The following is a 20,174-nucleotide window of genomic DNA, read 5'->3' as shown; positions in this document are numbered from 1 at the left end:
TGCTTTTGATGCATTTTTTTTTGGGGGGGGGGGGGGTTATCAGATCAGATATCTATACATGTATAAGCATGTTTGTTTTATTCAGTAAACAAGAGAATTTGCTTTTTATTTGCTTAATTAATGAAGCAATGCAGACATACTGATGTTGCAGCCATACATGAAAACTGTTTCAAAGTAACTTGATTCATCGCTAATACAAATCAAACGCGTAACAGCGGCTAAAAAAAATGTTTCTATATATCTTCGTTTCCCTATATTTTTCAAATTACCTTTACTTTTTCAAATACATATACACATTTTATTTCCTTTTCTTCTATAACCAAAGTTCGTATATACATTTATGAAATTTTGGTTTGGACAATGTATCAATTGGTAATGTTTTTCTTTCTTTTTTTAAGGTTTTATATTTTTGATTCAATGCCTCAATGCTTTTTAATTTTACTTGTCAATACCGATGTGACATTTTCTTTAGGCAAAGGCCAAAAACTCGATTACGGCCTTCGAAATTTGAATTTGATCTTTTATTACGTGTCTGTCATATAATATATATAGTAATTTTCATCATGATTATAAAACCTGAAACTTTATCAACAAAATTCTTTCTTTATATCTTAAGTTATTTTAAATGACTTTCAACATGTTTGAATCATGCACCGAATCAGTCCATATATTTTCCCTAAATTTACAGGACAACCGAAATATGGTTCATCATCATGATTTTTAACATTTAGTCAATAAGAAATTCAACAAGTTCAGCAAGTTCAAAAAATTCCTATATGGCATATCCACCCCCTCTTTTCGTTTTATCATTATCAGACTTTTTTTTTTTACAGTTTAAGTTTAATCACAATGAATATCGGGGGAGGGGGGGGGGGGACTCATCAAATTGTTTTTAATTTATGTAATATAAACATCTTTCATAATAAAATTATGAAAGATGTTTATATTACATAATATTACTTTTCTTTTTTTCTTTTATTCCCTTAGTATTATTTCTATTTCCTGCAAATGCAGCCAATCAATTTTCAAAATGATTAAATATTTCAGTTTTTTTACAGAAATTTGTTTCATATAATTCTTTTTTTTTTATTTACAAGGCGAACACGCAGCTGACTGAAATTTGAAGACAAAGACCCTTCGATCAGAGTAAGGTTTGTGAAAAATCTTTTCCACAAATATTAGACCATTGAGTACAAAAGTTGGTCCATCCAGATTAGGCCTCTGGTCCCGATCAAAAATAAATGGTACCAGGAGCCACCATTGTCAATACCATTAAAGAAAACGCTGACGAGATCCACGCGATAAACCCGAGAACACCCGAACGCAGCCGACCGTAACCGACTGCGTCCGAAAGTGGGACAATCGCTGGAGTGTGACAATTTCCCGCCATATATAAACTGCACCGTGACTCGGGACTGTCCTCTTCAGTTCCGGAGGGGAGGGGGTGAGAGTTTTTCTCAGAATCCAAAGAAGTCTGCAAAGTTAAGGCAAGCGGCCGTATGTGGAATGAGTTATTCTGTGAGAGTCAACGGAAAAAGTGAGTGGATTTTTTTTTTTTTTATTTCGTCATTATTTAATCATAACAGGGTCTTTCTTTGATTTTTTTTTAAATCTCATTTCAATTTTCCTTTTTAAAATTTTTTTTTGTCGAAGAAGTTATCAAAAGTCAACTGTCAATTAGTTATAAGTTTTTTTTTTAGGAAAATGAAAATCTTATGAAGCTTTTATATCAGATTTTGTGCTACTTTAAAAAAAAAATTATTGTTTTTCTTTTGCAACTGAATTATCGATGTTCTCAAATATTTCGCGCGGTTTTATTTTTTAACTCATTAACTGCCCTATTAAAAATTCTTTGCACAAAGATTTTTTGACGATACGCAAGGAGAAAAATGATTCTCTGCGTAACATTTCTGGGCAATCTGTTCAATTCAACATTAGGGAGATTTGTCCCGTATGAATCGTTTCAGTCGTTATATATACATATATATATATATAAGAGATCAATACATGTAACTTACAAAATTGTTCAATTTAAGAAAATAATTCATTTAAATCCTATTTTTAAATTTCTCTACAAATATTTCTGACGCAACTACGAAAATCGCATCGAAACCCAATGTACATTCTGAGTAGATGCAAACAACTGTTGCTGATTCATTGGGGGAATTTGATCAAACGATTATCAGATGGACCTAAAACCGCCCAATTTAATAACGCGGAACAAATTTATTGAATTTAGCTTGTCTAACTGACCCGTTCTGCTAAAGGGTAAAATCTGAGCAGATATCATGCTTTAGTTCTTCTGTATCTTTCTTTGTAGTAATTTTCTAATTTTATCATTGGGATTAAGGTGGAGGGGGTTGACTGGGGGGGGGGGGTAAAAACAAGCAGTATTTCTTTTTAATCTTTTCTAACGGCTTTACGAAATGTGTGTTTTACCAGTAGACCCAATGTAGTAACAAATGTAATTCTTTAAGAAATGTGAAATTGAAATACGTTTATTTATCGCATTGATTAGAATATTAAGGCCAAAAAAAAAATGACGATTTATTATAACACAATCAGGTTTTTCAGATTTGTAACACAATGTATACAGACCAGACATAACAAAACTGTTTATTCAGACATGTATTCAAAAATAAAATCATTTGTTTCTTCGTGTATTTAAATTCTCACCTGTGTAAAAATGACGCAACATCGCGACAGGTAGCGATCCCTTAGACTAACTGTTGATCAATTCCCCGCTGCGTAATTTTTGGCGAGCACTTGTGAAAACTTTAACCCAGGGAGTCAGAATATCTTACGAGATGTAACAAGTGTCGTATTTCTCTAAATTCTTAAAAAAGAGGTCTGACTAATTAGATTTCGTCTACGATTGCATCAGTGTATGGACAGGTTGATAGTATACTTACATGTACATGTAGGTTATGCATTAAATTATTGGTAGACTAAGTTCTGTACCTCCTATTTGGGGAACAATCAACATTAGTTAATTCAGTTGTTTTTTGTTTCTATTTTTTTTTTTTTTTGTCTTGTACAAATATAAAAAATCGATAGCTAAAATATTTTTTTCAGTGTCGATCATAATATGGTTTTATGAATTTTCGGAAGCACTCGTAATTTAGGTGAAATTGTCGAAATTAATAAAAATTACCTTCTAGATCTCATCAAATATTTTGAGAGAGAAAAAAAAACAACTTGATCAAAATAACTCTTTAATGTTTGGGGGGGGGGGGGCATGATTTGAAAACTTAGATTTAGAGCCGGATAGATTTGAACTAAAATTCACAATTTTCTTCCAATATAAATGAACTATTTGACCCTGACGATAGATAGTGCCCATTGGGCAGATCTCTTGCTCTAAAAGCAACGCCAAGGTCCATTTTCAATAATCAACTCCCAGATTCATTGGAGTAGAAACTGATAAAAGGTATCCATTTCCGTAATTTATGAAGAAGAACAAATCACCGAACCGTGAAAAGTCTAGTCCGTTATCTGGTAGAAGGAAAAGGGGGGGGGGGGGGGTTGTCGGCGATGCGTTTATTAGAGCGTAATTAACAAAGCTTTTCGGGTGTGTAGAGCATGACCAGTTAGAACCGGTTTCCGCTTCTTACATATGTATATCTGTCACGGATAATTGGCGATTAACACCTAGTTGCGTTCCACCTTACGCACACTTTTCAATTCAAACGACTCCATAAAACAACATTAATTGCATCACAAGATGTCTCAAAAAGATATCGCAAGTCTGGTTCTATTATTGAATTTACCGGGTCGTCGTTTCTTTAATTACGTGTATTGTGTACACGAATCATCGCGTCAGGTGGGATAATGGGCCCTACTTCAAAGGTGTCACCGGCTAATACATGTAGTTGTACATGTATGTAACACCTACCATAAATACCTAAATATTTTACGACAATCGTCTTCCGAGTCAGACAAATTTTAAGTCAATACTGTCTGGTTTTTAGGACATCTCATTGTTAATTATCTAAACTTAAAGAATGGGGGCGAGGAATCCATGACACCCTTCCCCCACGCGAATCCTCCAGATTAAAGTTACGGCAGTTAAAGCCAAAAGCCTGTCAATAAATATTTGTGTTGTCTGTCTGATGAGAGAAACACAACATCAACTACACGCATCAGACATACACATACATGTAGCACCCGTGCGACTCCACCCACCCACAATTCTTAACATTATTGCCACTCTCATGCCTAGCTGTACCCCTTGTCAAATTGATAGGAGGAAAATGTCAATCGCAGCTTATCAAAAGAGACGAGTTTTCGTACTGTACACGCAATTTGTTCAGTACATTGTATATGTTGGACAAATAGTACCCCCCCCCTCCCCTCCTCTTCCACTCATGTTCACACGCCAGCATTTTACCAGTTCCTCATGAGCTTTCTCTAATGGACCCGTCTAAAATTAAAAAAAAAAGTTTATAAAAGTTTTTAGGGAAGTCTCCTTAAATGAAAATAATATATCTTTATTTAATTATAGAATTAAACCATAATTTAAACAATTTTCTATAATAGTAGATCTAGATATTTACCTATACATTCTGGAACGCGTATACATATCAAGTATGACCTACAATGTATAAATACATTGAAGTACATTAATATAAAATCAACAAAAGTTCATGGAGTTTTTCATTTGTTACAAACTCATGGTTCGGGGTCATATGTTTCGTGTATATATTATTGTTTACGAGGAGAGAACAATGTTAGATCAGGAGAAATTAATACGGGCCCAAAGCTCTGATCGTCAGGGAGATAAAGGTACGCCTTAATATCTGAGCAATAGACCAGATTCCCATTAGATACGATCAGAATATGGCCGAGAAACAAAATTCGCCAGGGGGCGCCTCACAACGTTATGAAACGTCGGTGAAAAACTATCAACTAAAAGACTTTTTCTGTAAATTTGAAATTTAAATATATGCATCTTTTCTCGTGGTCTTGAGGGTTCTTTTTACGCAAATTAGTGTTGTTGGTTTTTTTTCTTTTGAATAAAATAAACACATGTTTTCACATACCTTTGCTTTCACGATCAAATTTTGCGCAAATTAATTCATACAAAGGAACAATCGAAATCGATAGTAAAACTATGTGCACGAGAAAACTATCAAAATCGAAGCTCGGTAGGTTTGTTGTATCATAATGAATGTTTATGGCATAAGTTAATTATTACCAGGTGTAAATTATATTAATATTATCAATTATTGATATTATCTATTCTTTTGCTTTTTTGAGCAGCAATGGACGAAAGCGACAGAAATAATTCAGGTAAATATTTTGTAAATCGCTCTAATTATTGAAAATCTAGCTTACATGTCATTGATATAGCTTTTCGAAGTCTTTTGGTAGAACTATGATAAATGATATACCATGCATGTATTTGCTTTTAATCAAAGAATTAAATGAATATGCTTCATGCAGTTAGTCAGTTTGTGATTTTAGCCAAAGAAATATAATTATATAAATTATAAATATAAATTATATAAATAAAGTTAAACTGGTTTGTCAGTTTAACTACGTTTACTTGTAAAAACTAATGGCTTGTAAAGTTGTGTAATGGCCTAGTTGGTTACGAAAATCTAATAGATGAGAGATTGCTCTTTCATACCGAGGCCTTTTATTCGATTTGTAGTGTTCTAACATAATGGAACACGTGCCTCATATAAAAATCTTACATCTATTAAAAATCAAAAATGCATTCTTTATCATTATTATTAAATTTTTCAGCCAATGGCCAGTTTGTTGGAGTGCGCATGCCCAACAGAAGAGACAGACCACGTGTAGTGTCTAATGGTAAATATCAATAGATTTTTCACCACTGTACAATTTCATACTGAAATTGGCCTCAATCTACAAAAATTCGTTTGAAGCTGCAAAATGTAGGATATTTGTCTGAGAATGAATAATATCAAAAGAGGGGTCTGTTTGCTCATGGAGCTTGTTTTTCTCTTATACGACGTCAATAAATCATACCGCCATTTTGTTATGGCATTCTTGCACTGTGTATATATATAACGCAAAAAAGAGAAAACAAGATTAAAATCTTTGTAAAAAAAAAATTAAAAACTCCATTGAATTCCAATGTCTACGTGCAAGAGCCAGATTCAGAAGAAACAAGGGAACTCTTTTTCCTTGGGTAATTAATAATGCTTTTAAAACTGTTCTTTTCATTTTTGAACTAAAATAAGATAAATTAAATTGATAATTCTTCAGTATTGTTTTGTTTTTTATTGCGGCCGGGAGAGTAATGATATGCAGAAATCCATTTTTTTAAAATCTTAACTTTTCCTAAAAATACCTTTTCACGACTTTTAAATTTATATCCCCCCAAAAACTTTTCAATATTTTTTCAAAGGCTGTACAATTTCCGATTGATAAGTTAAATCTATTTAAACATATAAAAAAAACGAAAAAAGAAAGACCTTAATTTATCACGTACACGTACCCTTATGCGTCGCAATTTTATGTGTACACAAGCACTGTGAAAGCTTTGCCTGTGCAATATTTACCGCTATGGAACTCTGCAGGATAAGAAAAAGTAAGAGACAATATAAAAGATTGCTATTACAGTCTCAAACTTTCTATTTATCAAAATATATAACAATTAAAGATGTATTTCATCAATGATTGTTAATTATACAGGTGGGCCGAAGGACGATTCGGAAAAGTATAATCCGTCGGAATGGGTTCAGAACCTTATCAACAACGTGAAGTCTGAGGGTCACAAAGCCCATGGAGTTTTCAGCGAGCTGGACGTCCTGAAGGAATATAATGGCAACATCGAATGGCGTGAAGCAGCCAGGTACGATCACAGAAATATTAATTTTGAAATTATCACGCATTCACAAAAAAAATTTCCAGAAATACGGTTGCCTTGAAGAGTTTATTTTTGCGGACGTTAAATTATTTTTGCGTCAATTGACCTTTAAAAAAAAAAGGGGTTTAAAATACGTGTCTAATTTTAAAAATTAAGATTTTTGGCGATTAAAAACCAAGGTCTGTAATAGTTACCGTTAGTTTAAAAAATACCAGTTCTAATTTGAACTATTTGATTAATTTGAATTTAATCAGTGAAATGCGCCTTATTCAGCACTATTCTGTAAAAGTGAGAGTACCCTACTTTATAGTGACACGGTTACAATCAACGCAACTTTTTAAAAATTCTATGCACGTTCGCATGCAAATATGTACAATATGTAAATATGTGCAGATATTTGTGAATGTGAATACAGTGAATGTTTATTCCTTATGCTATTCCTATGCTATTCCGTCGTCGGAAATCAATGTGTTAAGTGTATGCAAGACTGGCCGAGTTTTTTTCGAGGTCGATAGTGCTAATTGACGATAAATAAAAATATTTTGTGAACCTTGCGTGCATCGTAGGTTGATAATATTATAATAAGAATTTTTCGGTTTTGAATAATTAAAGAAAAATAAGATAATCAGTCCAAAACTAGTGCAACTTTTTGTGCACACCCTTCAGTAATTTGCAAGTAATATTTATTTACCGTAGCTCTACGGCATGTCAACCCGAATTTTCCCGCACGTAGAGCTACAGACCTGTAACTTCTTGTGCCTTTCCAGTAGGCTGGGAAAAACACTTCCGAGCCTGCCGGAAAGGCCCGAGGGGTTGTGATTTACTTGAAGCTATATTCTAATCATTTTGCGCTGTTCGTAGGTGGGTGAAATATGAGGAAGTTGTGGAGGAGGGAGGAAAGAGGTGGTCCAAACCCCACGTGGCCTCCCTGTCCATGCAGACGATGTTCAATCTCAGGAAAACCCTGAAGGAGGCCCCGATCATCATCGACTACGATTGCCACACCCTCTCCCAGGTCATAGGTCGGTATATTTAGTACTATTAAGGTGGCTTGATGGCCTTGGTCATTTATATACCTCCTTGAGACAAAGAGCTCTTTAAAAAGATAAAATAAAAGTTCAAAATTTAAACCGAAAATATTTGGATTTCCTCTACTAACTAGTATAGTTAATGACAAAATCAAATTCAAAATTTATAAGTAGATCTTACGGTTTATTTGTTAGGCATCCAGTCTCAAAGGCTTTTCTTACCTCCCTAAAGAGAAAAACTCTTTCTGAAAATATTGATATTATAATTCAAAGCAAATAATTTAAAATTTAAAAGCAATTTATTTAAAAAATAGTAAAATTACATGTAAATAATTGTTTAGAAATGTAAAAAAAAATCATTTTAAGTTTTAAGATTACTACCCAGCCCTTGTTTGTATAATAAAAAATGCTTTGTTTGATTACATGTTTCTAATCATCCAACTACTCTGTAAATTAAGTATTACAAACCCTTATACTGTAGTAATTACCAACTTTAATTTTATTAAAAGATTTGAATTAATTTTACAATGAGATATCTACTCATTAAAGCACGATTCAAAGTTCATAAATTGAAATTTAAAAAAAAAAAGAGAAACTGATTTGCAAAATTTTAAACGAAGAAAAAACTCGTTCTTGTATTTCGAACGTAAAATCATTTCGAACTAGTTTCGGCGGTTCTTCTTCTGTGCTAATCTAAGTTGAAAGTTTAGATGAGTAAGCAAATACAAGGGGAAGTATGTTAAGTACCTTAAGATATGCTTCAAAGTCAACCGAAATTGGTCTGGAAGTTTCCACTTCTGGTGTTCTTTTGAATCGCAAGTTATATTTTAAGACCCGTTCGCTTTCTCTCTGTTTTTTAATCACATCAAAGAAATATCTGGCAGTTAAATTAAAAGCAATAAAACATGGGGTTCTATATTCACTGTTTGTTAGTACTTTTAAATGGGAACATATGTTTGTGTTTATTTCGTAAAATCAAAATGTTTAAAATGCGATGTTTAAAGCAATATGAGCTGCAATATTCATGTTGAAATCTAAATCGGAGCAAAATTGAATATTTGTCGTCCTGTACAAAAATTGATCGGCTGTATATTCCTTATAAGTGAAATCTTTTTCCTGACAAAAATTAATGATTTTTACAAATCTTATTTATCATAAAAGTTTAAGTTACAGGCAGACTTATCATACTAGCAGGTTTTTGCAGCAAAATAGAATTTAAAAAAATACAGCTCATAATTGCTTTAAGCAAAGTAAAAATAAAAAAAAACGTAAAGAAGAATTATAAGATTATGAGGATTGTAAAAAAAATAATTTGAAACTTAAAAAGTTTATTAATACTAATGGGCATGCAACAGAGACAAACAAAGCGTAATTCTATATACACAAGACGAATCTTGTTTTGTCTTTTGAGTTTTTGTTACTGACAAATTTATGTAGATGATAGGCATTGAAGGTTACGAGAAAACAAGAAAACATTTTTTCTACCATCTTGTATGTAAATATCCCCCCCCCCCATTTCCTAGGTTTATGAAATTTCACGAATGTAATTCCTATTTGATTAGACAAGTTCACCGACGAATGGGTGGACAGCAATCAGCTAGATCCGCGCTTCCGGCCTCACATCCGGGACGTTGCCCTCAAAGGTCACAAGCATCACCACGTCAAGAGAGCCAAGAACCAAAGGCGCGGATCAACGACTTTGCGCCCCCTAGCGGACATCATGGACGAATCAAGTAATTCTTCGGATCAATCGCACCTTCTCGGGCATTTTCGACAGAGCTCAGGAAAAACACCGAGAAGTTGCGATTGTCTAGAGATATCATAATTAAAACAGGAGATAAATATAAACTGACTTCTTGTAACTGGGCAAAAGCGATCATGATGGGAAGATTCTTTAAGCTAATAGCAAATATTTATAGTGTCTTCCCCTCTTTTATTTTGCTTTTGTCTTCTTCTTACGATTATCAGTTGAATGAGCTCTTATAATATTTATTTTAAAAAAAATTTTTACGCAGACACCGGAAGTAGGGCCAACCTCCCATCGTCGGCTAGCATGGCGAGCATCAACAGTGACGGACTGGGCAGTAGTAACAGTAACAATGACCTACAGGAAATGGGCATGGTAGAGAGCCCCTCACAGAGTTCTATTGCTACCGGCTGGAAGGTACGTTCAACCCCACCCCTTTCATAATTTATTTTAAATCCCAGCTCCGGAATTTCAACCCCGAACGCCAAACTGATTGAGAAGAAAACTTTATATTTAACAAATGGAGGTAAAAAAAAAAAGGTCTGTTTTTTATATTCCTTTTCTTGAGCTGGTTTCTCTTTTGGATTGTTTTTATCAATTAATTTTGTTTTTGTTTTTTTATAATTCAATCCGAGCTTTACCGGAAAGATCCGAAAAGTAACGATTACGTTCAACCCGTAACATTGTTTTCATTCTATTTATTCATTCAACAGCCAAACACCAATTTCCTCAGAAAAATTCCCAAGGACTCTCACGTGGCCAACATCATGGTAGGTGAGGTGGAAGATCTTCCGTCACGCGTGGTCGGCTTCATGCGGCTGAAGGAGCCCCGGGTCTTGCAGAACGACCTCAGTGAAGTCAACATCCCGACTCGCTTCGTCTTCTTCTGTCTTGGCAGACGCGGCGAAGAGGAGGAGTTGATCGAGTTTGGACGATGCATGGGAACCATGATGGTGGATGATGTAAGATCCAGATCAGTTGAATGCTTGTTTTGAATTTTTTTTTCCCATAAAAATGCATTCCTTGATGTTAAAATAATTCTGAAACGAATCTATAGAGGAAACATGTTAAGGGTAGATGCTAGTTAGCAAAAATATCCTGATATCTGTATGCATAAGACCTTTATTTTATCCACGCGATATACATATAAGGATGCAAAATAAAGATCTTATTTTTATTAATAGATTTTCCGGGAAGTTGCGTATAAAGCCCGGGATAGAGACGATCTTTTGGCTGGATTTGACGAGTTCATGGAACAGGTGATCGTACTTCCGCCTGGGGAATGGGATCCTAAAATCCGTCTGGAGCCCCCTGGAAAAGTCCAGTCCCAGGTTTGTTTTTTTACGTACGCAGGCAGGACTATCTTTTAATCGCAACTGACCGGGCCTTTCCGGCAGAGCTTGGAAAAACTCGGAAAAAACCGAGAAGTTGCGATTGAAATAGTTTTATTCGTTGACTTTACCTATAACAGCGCGCAGTAATTTATCTGTTAAAGGAAACTAAGACAATTTATCAAAAAATGCTGTGCATGTATTTATATTTTTCGACTTGGAAATGTATTAATGACCAGATTCATGTACACAGGAACATAGACGTCAGTCAGTGGTGGCCGGAAGTTCGGGACTTCCAGGACTTCCGTTGAAGAAACCGGATGATGCGGAAGAAGAATCGCACTGTGACCCCACCCTTGTAATGTCGAAAATGTAAGTGGAAGCCTACAATGCATGTCACAATAATGATAAGCATCGAGCTATGAATAGCGATTTTTAAAAGGGTACTACAAGTAAAGTATGGCTGTACTTAAGGTGGAATAACACACCTGGAAAAAGTCACTCAAATTTAACAGAAAATTATTATTTGGTTGGCCCATTGCAATTGTAGTTGCAAGTTAAAGTGTTACTGCGCATGCACAGACTGCGCTCTCCACGCTTCACTACTTCTGAATTGAAAGATCCCATTATAATTATATTTTGACAGACCGTTTAAGGGGCTGATAGACGACATCCGGAGGAAGGTCCCCTTCTACCCGTCCGACTTCAAGGACGCCCTTCACGTGCAGTGTCTGGGCTCCTTCGTCTACGTGTTCCTGGGAACCCTGACCCCCAACGTCACGTTTGGAGGTCTTCTGGGACAGGCCACTGACCAATATATGGTAAACAGGCAACGCCATTTTTTTATGTCGGGGAAAATCCTAAGATTTCTACTTAGGAAAATTATATGATGATATGAAAACTTGAAAACAGACCTATTACCACGGGTCAGTTTAAATTTACAATTATCAACAAGTTATGTCAAAACAATTCATTTGATAGTGTGTTTTTTCACTTAGACTACTTCTCCACACGTCAATATTAATATATCTATGTCTCAATATTTCAATCAATCAATCAAATTTAAATCTTCTACCCTAGGGGGTGATGGAGTGTATTTTTGCCGCCGCTGTGACCGGAATCCTGTTTGCCCTGTTTAGTGGACAACCTTTGAACATCCTCGGAAGTACTGGACCCATGTTGGTGTTAGAGGCCATCATCTACAACTTGTGCAAGTAAGGTCGCCATTAATACCTGGCTCATTGCCAATACGGACACGTGTATTTACAGTTCGGTATCTGTACACCAACTGCTTTAAGGAGGCTCGATAGTCATGGGCATATATAGGGACTGTATTGATCTCCTTTAAAAGGAGAGCTCTATATATAAGAAAATGAGAAACCGCCCAAATTCAAAATGTAAACTTTATGGACTTCTTTACTAAATACATGTTTTTAATTCAAGACATTGTATAAAAAAAATAAAATTAAGGAAAATCTGATGGTAAAGTTCTTGACCATCAAGCCTCTTAATTTGTAAACCACAAGCATCCTTAATTAATCTAGTTTCATCATTTTGACCTTTTTTATATTTCCAGGGACAATGACTGGGACTTCATGCCGATGCGATTCTGGGTGGGAATGTGGACGGTGGGCTTCATCTTGATAATAGTCATCTTTAACCTCAGTGCCCTTGTAAAATACATAACGCGGTTTACGGAAGAGAGCTTTGCGACGCTGATCGCGGTGATCTTCATCGTAGAAGCGTTTAAGAAAGTGATCGAAATTGGTCAGGACAGTCCTGTCAATTTCAATCCCAACGCTCCATTACCCAGCTGCGCATGCGTGCCACGTGACTGCAACATCACGGAAATTACGACATCAGCCGCACTAACTGCGTCAACTGGAATTTCAACCGTTCTTCCTTCAACCACACCTAGCATCGTCAACTACACATGCGCAGATCTGGCCAACATGACCATCGACTGGGCTTCCCTTTCTAACGACACATGCGCAATGTACGGCAGCTACATGGAAGGTGCTGGATGTGGGGTCCACTACGTGGCGGATGTCTTCTTCTTTTCCATTCTTCTGTTCATCGGTACCTTCGCCCTGTCCCTAGCCTTTATTGACTTCAAGCGGACCACCCTGTTTCCAACAATGGTAAAAAAAAAAGATTTTTTTTTTTTTTAGATTTTATAAACAATGCAAAACGAACCCGAACAACAATGTTCTAACTTGATCTTAAGCAGAAATAGTCTAGCTATATACGAACCAAAATATCAACCGTGCATGCACTTGTCTTTGATTACCTAGATATCCCCATTTTGAAAAATTATTCATATACCGTTTTTAGTTGATGGTTCGTGTATAAGAAATGGATCTTAATATCAAACTTATTTCGTTTGCTACTCAGATTCGTTCAAAAGTGACTTCGACGGCCATTTTTGTTACTGCATGTTTCTTTCTATCGTAACCTTTATTTTGGAAATTTTCTCTCTGTTCTTTTTATGACAAATATTTAAAAAAACTTGTTCGTTTACTACACAGATCCGTCAGAGAATCAGCGACTTCGGCGTCCTATTGGCTATCCTCATCATGGTGGGCGTGGACATTGCCGTTGGAATTAACACCCCCAAACTTATCGTACCTGAACAATTCAAGGTGGGTCAATTACTGTCAACAAAAACCAGGTTCTCGCGAACCTCGCGAAATTTTCTCACACGCGAAAAATAGTAAATACAAATGTAAAAGTAAAAGGCAGTTTCTTTTAGATTGAAAGACTTCCTTTCATCAGAGAACCAAGCAGAAATTAATGTAAATAGACAAATATAAGCGCATTCAAAAGCAATCGCAATCGACACAAAAAAATTTGCGCGTTTGTTTCGATCATAAGTTTGCTTGTATATATTTGAGTTAGCGAGCTTCTACTAGACGTAGCGCGAAATATTTACCGTGAATTATGAAACAAAAACAAAGGACAAACGTGCAGCTATATATACTGTCCTAGATGTGCGCTTATAAAAAAAATAAATACAGTCTTTAAAAAATCAATATGCATGCACCCCTTTTACACTTACATTGTACCAAGGTCAAACTTATTAAAGAGGTCAATGTCATTCTCAAGGTCATATGCATACCTTTGAACGCACTACTACACCTAAAAAGCGTATGAGAAGCGCGTGACTTTCGTAAATTTTTGTATATTTAAAATATACTAGTCGTAAGTTAAATACTTCTAAGTACATCTTACTTATATTAGAGGGTAATATAATTTTGATTTTAAATTTTCATCAGCCGACACGCCGTGCTCAGTGGACCGTGAATCCATTCAGCGAAAAGAACCCCTGGTGGCTCTACCTAGCGGCTGGAATCCCTGCCCTCCTGTCCACCATCTTGATTTTCCTTGACCAGCAGATCACAGCTGTTATTGTCAACAGGAAGGAGAACAAACTAAAGGTAAGATATGAACGTGGATCCAGAACAGTGTACAGTTTTTTTTAAATATTCCTCGTTTGATATTAGATCTATTCATTCGAACAATAGAAAATATTACATTTACAAAGCATTTATCTTTAGAGTGGGTTGGCGCAGTGTACTTTACTAATTTTCAATGTAAAGTTAAAAACCTGGGGGTCATTCCCACCCCCCAGGAATTGGAAATGACCATATATCTCAGAAATGGTCAGAATCCTGACCCTTAAACCATATATATTCTTGTTCCATGTGTTAAGGGGCATCAGATGGTATGTAGGTCATGGGCCCGGGGGGGGGGGGGGGGTCCTGACCCCCCTCAAACAGGAGGTGCACAAATAACTTGAAAATGTCTAAGATCCGCACCCCTAAACCATATATATTCTTGTCTCTTGTGTCAAAGGGCATCAAATGGTATGTAGGTCATTGGCCCCGGGGGTGGTCCTGACCCCCCTCAAACAGGAAGTGCCCAAATATCTTGAAAATGGTTAAGATCCCCACCCCTAAACCATATATATTCTTGTTCCTTGGGTCATGTTGGTTCACCTGATGTATAGTAAAGGACCACTGGGGAACATCATGAAACTTCAAAAATAACAATAATCAAGTTCTAAATCTTTTTATCTGTAAAGTTTGACCCATGTGGGTCATCCCTACTCCCAATGATGGCCTCGTTCGTTTGGGAGACCTTATAATCGCCCCGATTATTATTACATCTTGTTTCTCTTTTTTCGTTTCCTACAGAAAGGCGTCGGCTACCATCTGGACATGTTTGTCGTCGCCATCTGCGTGGGTATCCATTCTTTCCTTGGTCTCCCGTGGTACGTCGCCGCTACCGTGTCTGCGCTTGCGCACATCAACAGTTTGAAGAAGGAGTCAGAATGCACCGCTCCTGGTGAAAAGCCATCTTTCCTTGGAGTCAGGTACACAAACACTAAACGGGTGTTACCCCCCCCCCCCCCCCCCCCCCATACAATTAAATTTCTCAAATTCATAGTAAAGTTATCAAGTATACAGAGCGTAAGACCTACATATGGCAAAAAAAAAAATTTCCCCGTCCGCCCCCCCCCCCCCCACCACCCCCGGAAGAAATTCTGAATGCGCGCAAGTGCAATACTTGTACACATATTGAAATAAAATAAGGGTTCTTTTCAGAAAAAAGTGAAAAAATTATTTCTTTAGTAGTATATTTTAAATAGTGAACAAGAATCGTGAAATTCATGTTGTCATTTCAGTTTTTAAATCAAACATTTTTTTCTGATGGCTGAATAACCGAAAAAACTACATTGGTTTTTTTTTTCAGAGAACAAAGAGTTACCGCTCTTGGCATTGGAATTCTCAGTGGATGCGCTGTTTTAATTACATCCGTTCTCAAGGTTAGTATTTCTATCAAGGCAGCTATCATAATTTCAAAAATTTGAAAAAAAGAATGACAGCTGAATAATACGATCTATTTAAACATGTAATAAATCGTCTTTTCTTTTTTGGCAGTATATCCCTATGCCAGTTCTGTATGGAGTATTTTTCTACATGGGATTTTCTGCTCTACGTGGAATGCAGGTTTGTAGACTTCATTTTTTTTTCAATATCGGTTAAAAAATTACATTTTACATGTATGTCAAAAATGACAAACAATAATTTAGTTTTCAACTTATAGTTCAGTAATACACTTATTAAATGTTCTCATAAATCTTCTTTTTTAAATTTTTAAAGATATAAATTAACATTGTCATACATTTATTTTGACAATCTTCCCTTTTACAGTTATGAATTAACATCGTCCTATATTTTGATTATCTTCCCTTTTACAGCTGGTGGACCGCCTCTTCCTCTTCGTCCAGCCCGTCAAGTACCAGCCCGATCTACCATACGTGCGTCACGTGCCTCTCTGGAGGATCCACATCTTTACCATCATCCAGGTCCTCTGTCTGGCCATTTTGTGGGTCGTTAAGACGATCAAGGTCATCTCCATCGGCTTCCCCATGATGGTAAGATCCTAGCACCTATTTACATTCTAGAACAGTAAAGTAGACCTTTTATACGCAGCGACTTTATTTCGCGACTTTCATGAGACAAATTGACTCGCAACCAGTTTAATTCGCGGTTGTCAGGAACTATTTCTCGCGATTTAAGGACATAGACTATAGTTCGCGGTGACTAAATTTCGCGATCGAGCCTCATCCATATCCCTTTTCTTATAACACCTATATATGGCAGTATGACATGGGCAAGTTCCCGTTGAGAAATATTCCCAACGATTTGGCCCCAGCGAACCTTGCGAAAATGTCCCATATTCGAAAAAAAGTTGGTTTACTGTTTTCAAAACTCGCACTCTGGTCTTCACGATAGCATATTGATTATTCACAGATATATGACTATTAGAAAAAATATTTAAGACTTTTTATTGTCCATTTATATTTTGATTAATTTTTTTTATATTTGTATGAATATTAAAAAATGTATAAAACAGATTAAATACAAAGTAAATGGTACAGTTACATATAAGTTGCTATAATATATAATGAAAATATTAAAAATAATTTAAACATTCATAAAAATAAAATATTGATTTGAAATCTTGTAAACCCAATTTTAGCATTTTAATAAGCAAAGTATGCATCCGTTATACTACCTTATATTAATTGACCTTAATTATACACATTGCATTTACCTATGCACAAGTTTGACCAATATGACAAAAACTTTTCTTATGAATCATTCACAACTAATCTAACTTCTGACCCCATTGGTTTGCAGGTGCTCGCCACAGGAGTGGTTAGGAAGATCATCGAGTGCTTCTTCCAGCAGAGAGAGCTTCGCTGGCTGGACGATCTTCTTCCCGGGGCCGGCAAGAAGGAATCGGAGAAGGTATTTATTAAGAGTGTACTCATTCACACAACCCCCCCCCCCCCCCCACACACACACACACCTCTAACCATCGCGGGAATGAGGGTGGAGGAGAAATGGCTATCAAATTCCTGGTTCTTCGTACATAATGTTGCAAAAGACGAGCAAAGTTCCTTTTTATAGTTAGAATTTATTTACACACCCCCCCCCCCCCCCCCCCCCCCACACACACACACCTCTAACCATCGCGGGAATGAGGGTGGAGGAGAAATGGCTATCAAATTCCTGGTTCTTCGTACATAATGTTGCAAAAGACGAGCAAAGTTCCTTTTTATAGTTAGAATTTATTTACACCCCCCCCCCCCCATCACACACACACACCTCTAACCATCGCGGGAATGAGGGTGGAGGATACTGGCTATCAAATTCCTGGTTTTTCGTACATAATGTTGCAAGGGACGTGCAAAGCTCCTTTTTATATTTAGAATTTATTTATCGTGAAGATCTAAGAATTGAATCATTAATTCCTCCTTTTCCAGTATTATTTTACAGACTTAAGAATAGTTAATTCAAATCTTTACCTAAGAACATTGTAAATTGTAGTGCATTTATTTATCATTTAAACTTACTGTAACATCGAATCCCATACCCCCCTTTCCTTTCTATCCTAGTCCCGGGCCATTAGATTAAATGCATTAGACACTTGCATTACCGTAAAAGTTTCGAGAAATTTTCAAACTGTATTATTTGCTGATTTTAAATCGTCAATACCCGCCTTCTCTACTTACTTTTACCCTACCTCGGGACTATTAGATTACATAGTATACTTAACGTACTCTCCGATCTTTCAGCAAAATTCTTGTTTGTATTACCGTAAAAAGAGTTATTGAGAGACAACTTCAGTGTATATCATGTGTGATTTCAGAGGTATTCTCCAATCTGTAAGCAAAATTCTTGTTCGCACTAACAAAAAAAAAAATAATAAGAGTAAACTTCAGCGTTTTTTTTTTTTGGTGTGATTTCAAAGGTATTCTCAAATCTGTAAGCAAAATTTTTGTTTGTACATAAAAAAAAGATGGTTACCTTCAGCATATTTCATGTGTGATTTCAGAGCGTAGTCAGCAAGGTGCCCTACAAGTCCTTCTACTCGAGTTCCTCCAACAACGGAAGTTCTGTAGATATCAACGACAAGGAGGACTCCATTAAGCCGACATTTTTCGTTTCCGACGAATGTGACGCCAGTATCATGCATCACCGCAAAAGTAACGGAACCGGAAACACAAAATTATAAACCGGAAGTGGTGTTTTTTTTTTTAAAGAAAAAATACGGAAGTGATGACGTTAGGTGACTTTAGTCACGGCCGTTCTTGCAATGCTTATCATGACTGTTCTGTATAGAATTGCGCTTAGATTTGTGACGTTGAACATCGAAATCATGAAAATGTTCTTCCAATTTGATTTTGTTTGAAACCAATTGGTTATTACTGAAGTCATGTTAATTTTCTTTTTCAAGGTTGATTTGTAATTAATATTAATTCATACTTTAGTGCTTCTCTTTTCTCAGAATCAACCAAAGGAAATATCACGTGACCTATGTTTTCTATTAAAAAATTATACCAGGTATAACCAGTTTTAAGATAATTTTCATTGGCTTATTCCGTTAATAGTCATTCTTTTTTTTTTGCTTTAATGAAATTACAAATGCATTTATTATTTGAGTGATATGAATTTATTTTATCAGTAGAAAAATACTGAGCGTTGATACTGTGCTCACATTACAATTATTGAAGTCAAGAAAATCCTATTTGATGTCGTGCAATTTGACTTGAATTCCACTTGATTACTAACTTACATTGTCAGTTTAATTTTGATACATTTTTGTACACGTATTTTTGTATATTTGAATTTAAATTGTTTGATGCTTTGGAACTTTTTTCCACTTTAGTAAATGTTAGATAGATAATGCTGTAACAATGGTGTAAATATTTTATGATCTTTCATATTTTTAATAAAGTCTATGAATGTTTAAATTGGTATCTAATGCAATAACGCTATGCTATTATTTTTTTTTTAGTACAGAATTTCATTTTGATATTTTTTTAAGCAATTTCAAATGAATTTTTAAAGCAAAAAACACGTCTTTAATTTATTTTTATTTTACCTTCCTGCTAAAAATTTAAAATTACATTTTAATAAAATGTAGTAGAGGTAAAGACCTCTAATCCAAGATTCGCGGGTTTGATTCCGCTTCCAGGATTTTTTCTTCAATTTTACGGATTGCTTGGAATAGAATTGAACAAAACAAAAGCAGCAGTTGGTGGGTGAAAAGACTGACTAATTGTCCCATGAACAATTAGTCTACTAATGCACGAGGTGCAAGCCCGTATTATGAAATTTTAAAAATTTACAGGCAAATACATCAAAGGCCTCTGAATGGCTATCAATAATCCGATAAATGTATGGGAATAGAGAGATATATATCCTACATGTATATATATATAAAAGTTGAGTACATGTACACTTCACGTCGTTTTCTCTACTATGTGTTCACGAAATTCTCTTGAAAAAAAAATGAGAACTTCTTGTCATGTTGATGATAGGTATATAATTATGATGTTGTTTCGGGAAATTAACAATCTTACTAGTATTTCACAAGCCAAATTTTGATGAGAAACACGTTGGCTCTTTTTCACGAAAAAATAAATTACACAGAATGCACATAAAAACGTGAATTTACATAATTATGTAAACACCGAGGGGGGTCTTTTGACATAATGTATATCATTATATTATCATTTTAATTTCTTTAAAAAACATTTTTCGATTTCGGCGAAAATGTGGATTTTTTTATCTATATTTCATGAACGGTTCAAAGGGTACATGTATAATTGAATTTGCATGTGAAATACACATGATAAAAACAAAATC

General features: G+C 35.5%; 1 protein-coding gene across 2 annotated transcripts; it reads left to right on the top strand.

Moving 5' to 3' along the window:
* Positions 1–1,413: 1,413 nt before the first annotated feature.
* LOC128163794 (electrogenic sodium bicarbonate cotransporter 1-like) lies at positions 1,414–19,276 on the top strand. Of its 2 annotated transcripts, XM_052827459.1 has the most exons (21): positions 1,414–1,537; positions 5,263–5,292; positions 5,752–5,817; positions 6,667–6,826; positions 7,703–7,863; positions 9,432–9,602; positions 9,885–10,033; positions 10,330–10,578; positions 10,801–10,947; positions 11,201–11,319; positions 11,594–11,768; positions 12,028–12,161; positions 12,524–13,088; positions 13,476–13,589; positions 14,223–14,384; positions 15,144–15,322; positions 15,703–15,775; positions 15,891–15,959; positions 16,211–16,387; positions 17,157–17,267; positions 18,358–19,276. In XM_052827459.1, exons 1-21 carry the CDS (start codon positions 1,507–1,509, stop codon positions 18,535–18,537), a joined length of 3,222 nt encoding a protein of 1,073 aa, XP_052683419.1. In that variant the 5' UTR covers positions 1,414–1,506; the 3' UTR covers positions 18,538–19,276. The 2 variants fall into 2 exon arrangements, with proteins under 2 accessions (XP_052683419.1, XP_052683420.1); XM_052827460.1 differs by lacking the exons at positions 1,414–1,537; positions 5,263–5,292; positions 5,752–5,817 and adding an exon at positions 6,091–6,160.
* Positions 19,277–20,174: the final 898 nt, after the last annotated feature.

This window comes from Crassostrea angulata, chromosome 9 (genome assembly GCF_025612915.1).
Source record: "Crassostrea angulata isolate pt1a10 chromosome 9, ASM2561291v2, whole genome shotgun sequence".
NCBI classification, from domain to species: Eukaryota; Metazoa; Mollusca; class Bivalvia; order Ostreida; family Ostreidae; genus Magallana; species Magallana angulata.
The sequence above is the reverse complement of the archived record's forward strand: the minus strand, read 5'-3'. Positions and strand labels throughout refer to the sequence as shown.

Excerpts from the sequence above, each read along its gene's own strand:
- LOC128163794 (XM_052827459.1), top strand. The coding sequence starts at position 1,507 with ATGAGTTATTCTGTGAGAGTCAACGGAAAAA. Across the intron at positions 7,864-9,431 it reads CACCCTCTCCCAGGTCATAG|ACAAGTTCACCGACGAATGG; the intron begins GTCGGTATATTT and ends CTATTTGATTAG. Across the intron at positions 9,603-9,884 it reads GGACATCATGGACGAATCAA|ACACCGGAAGTAGGGCCAAC; the intron begins GTAATTCTTCGG and ends ATTTTTACGCAG.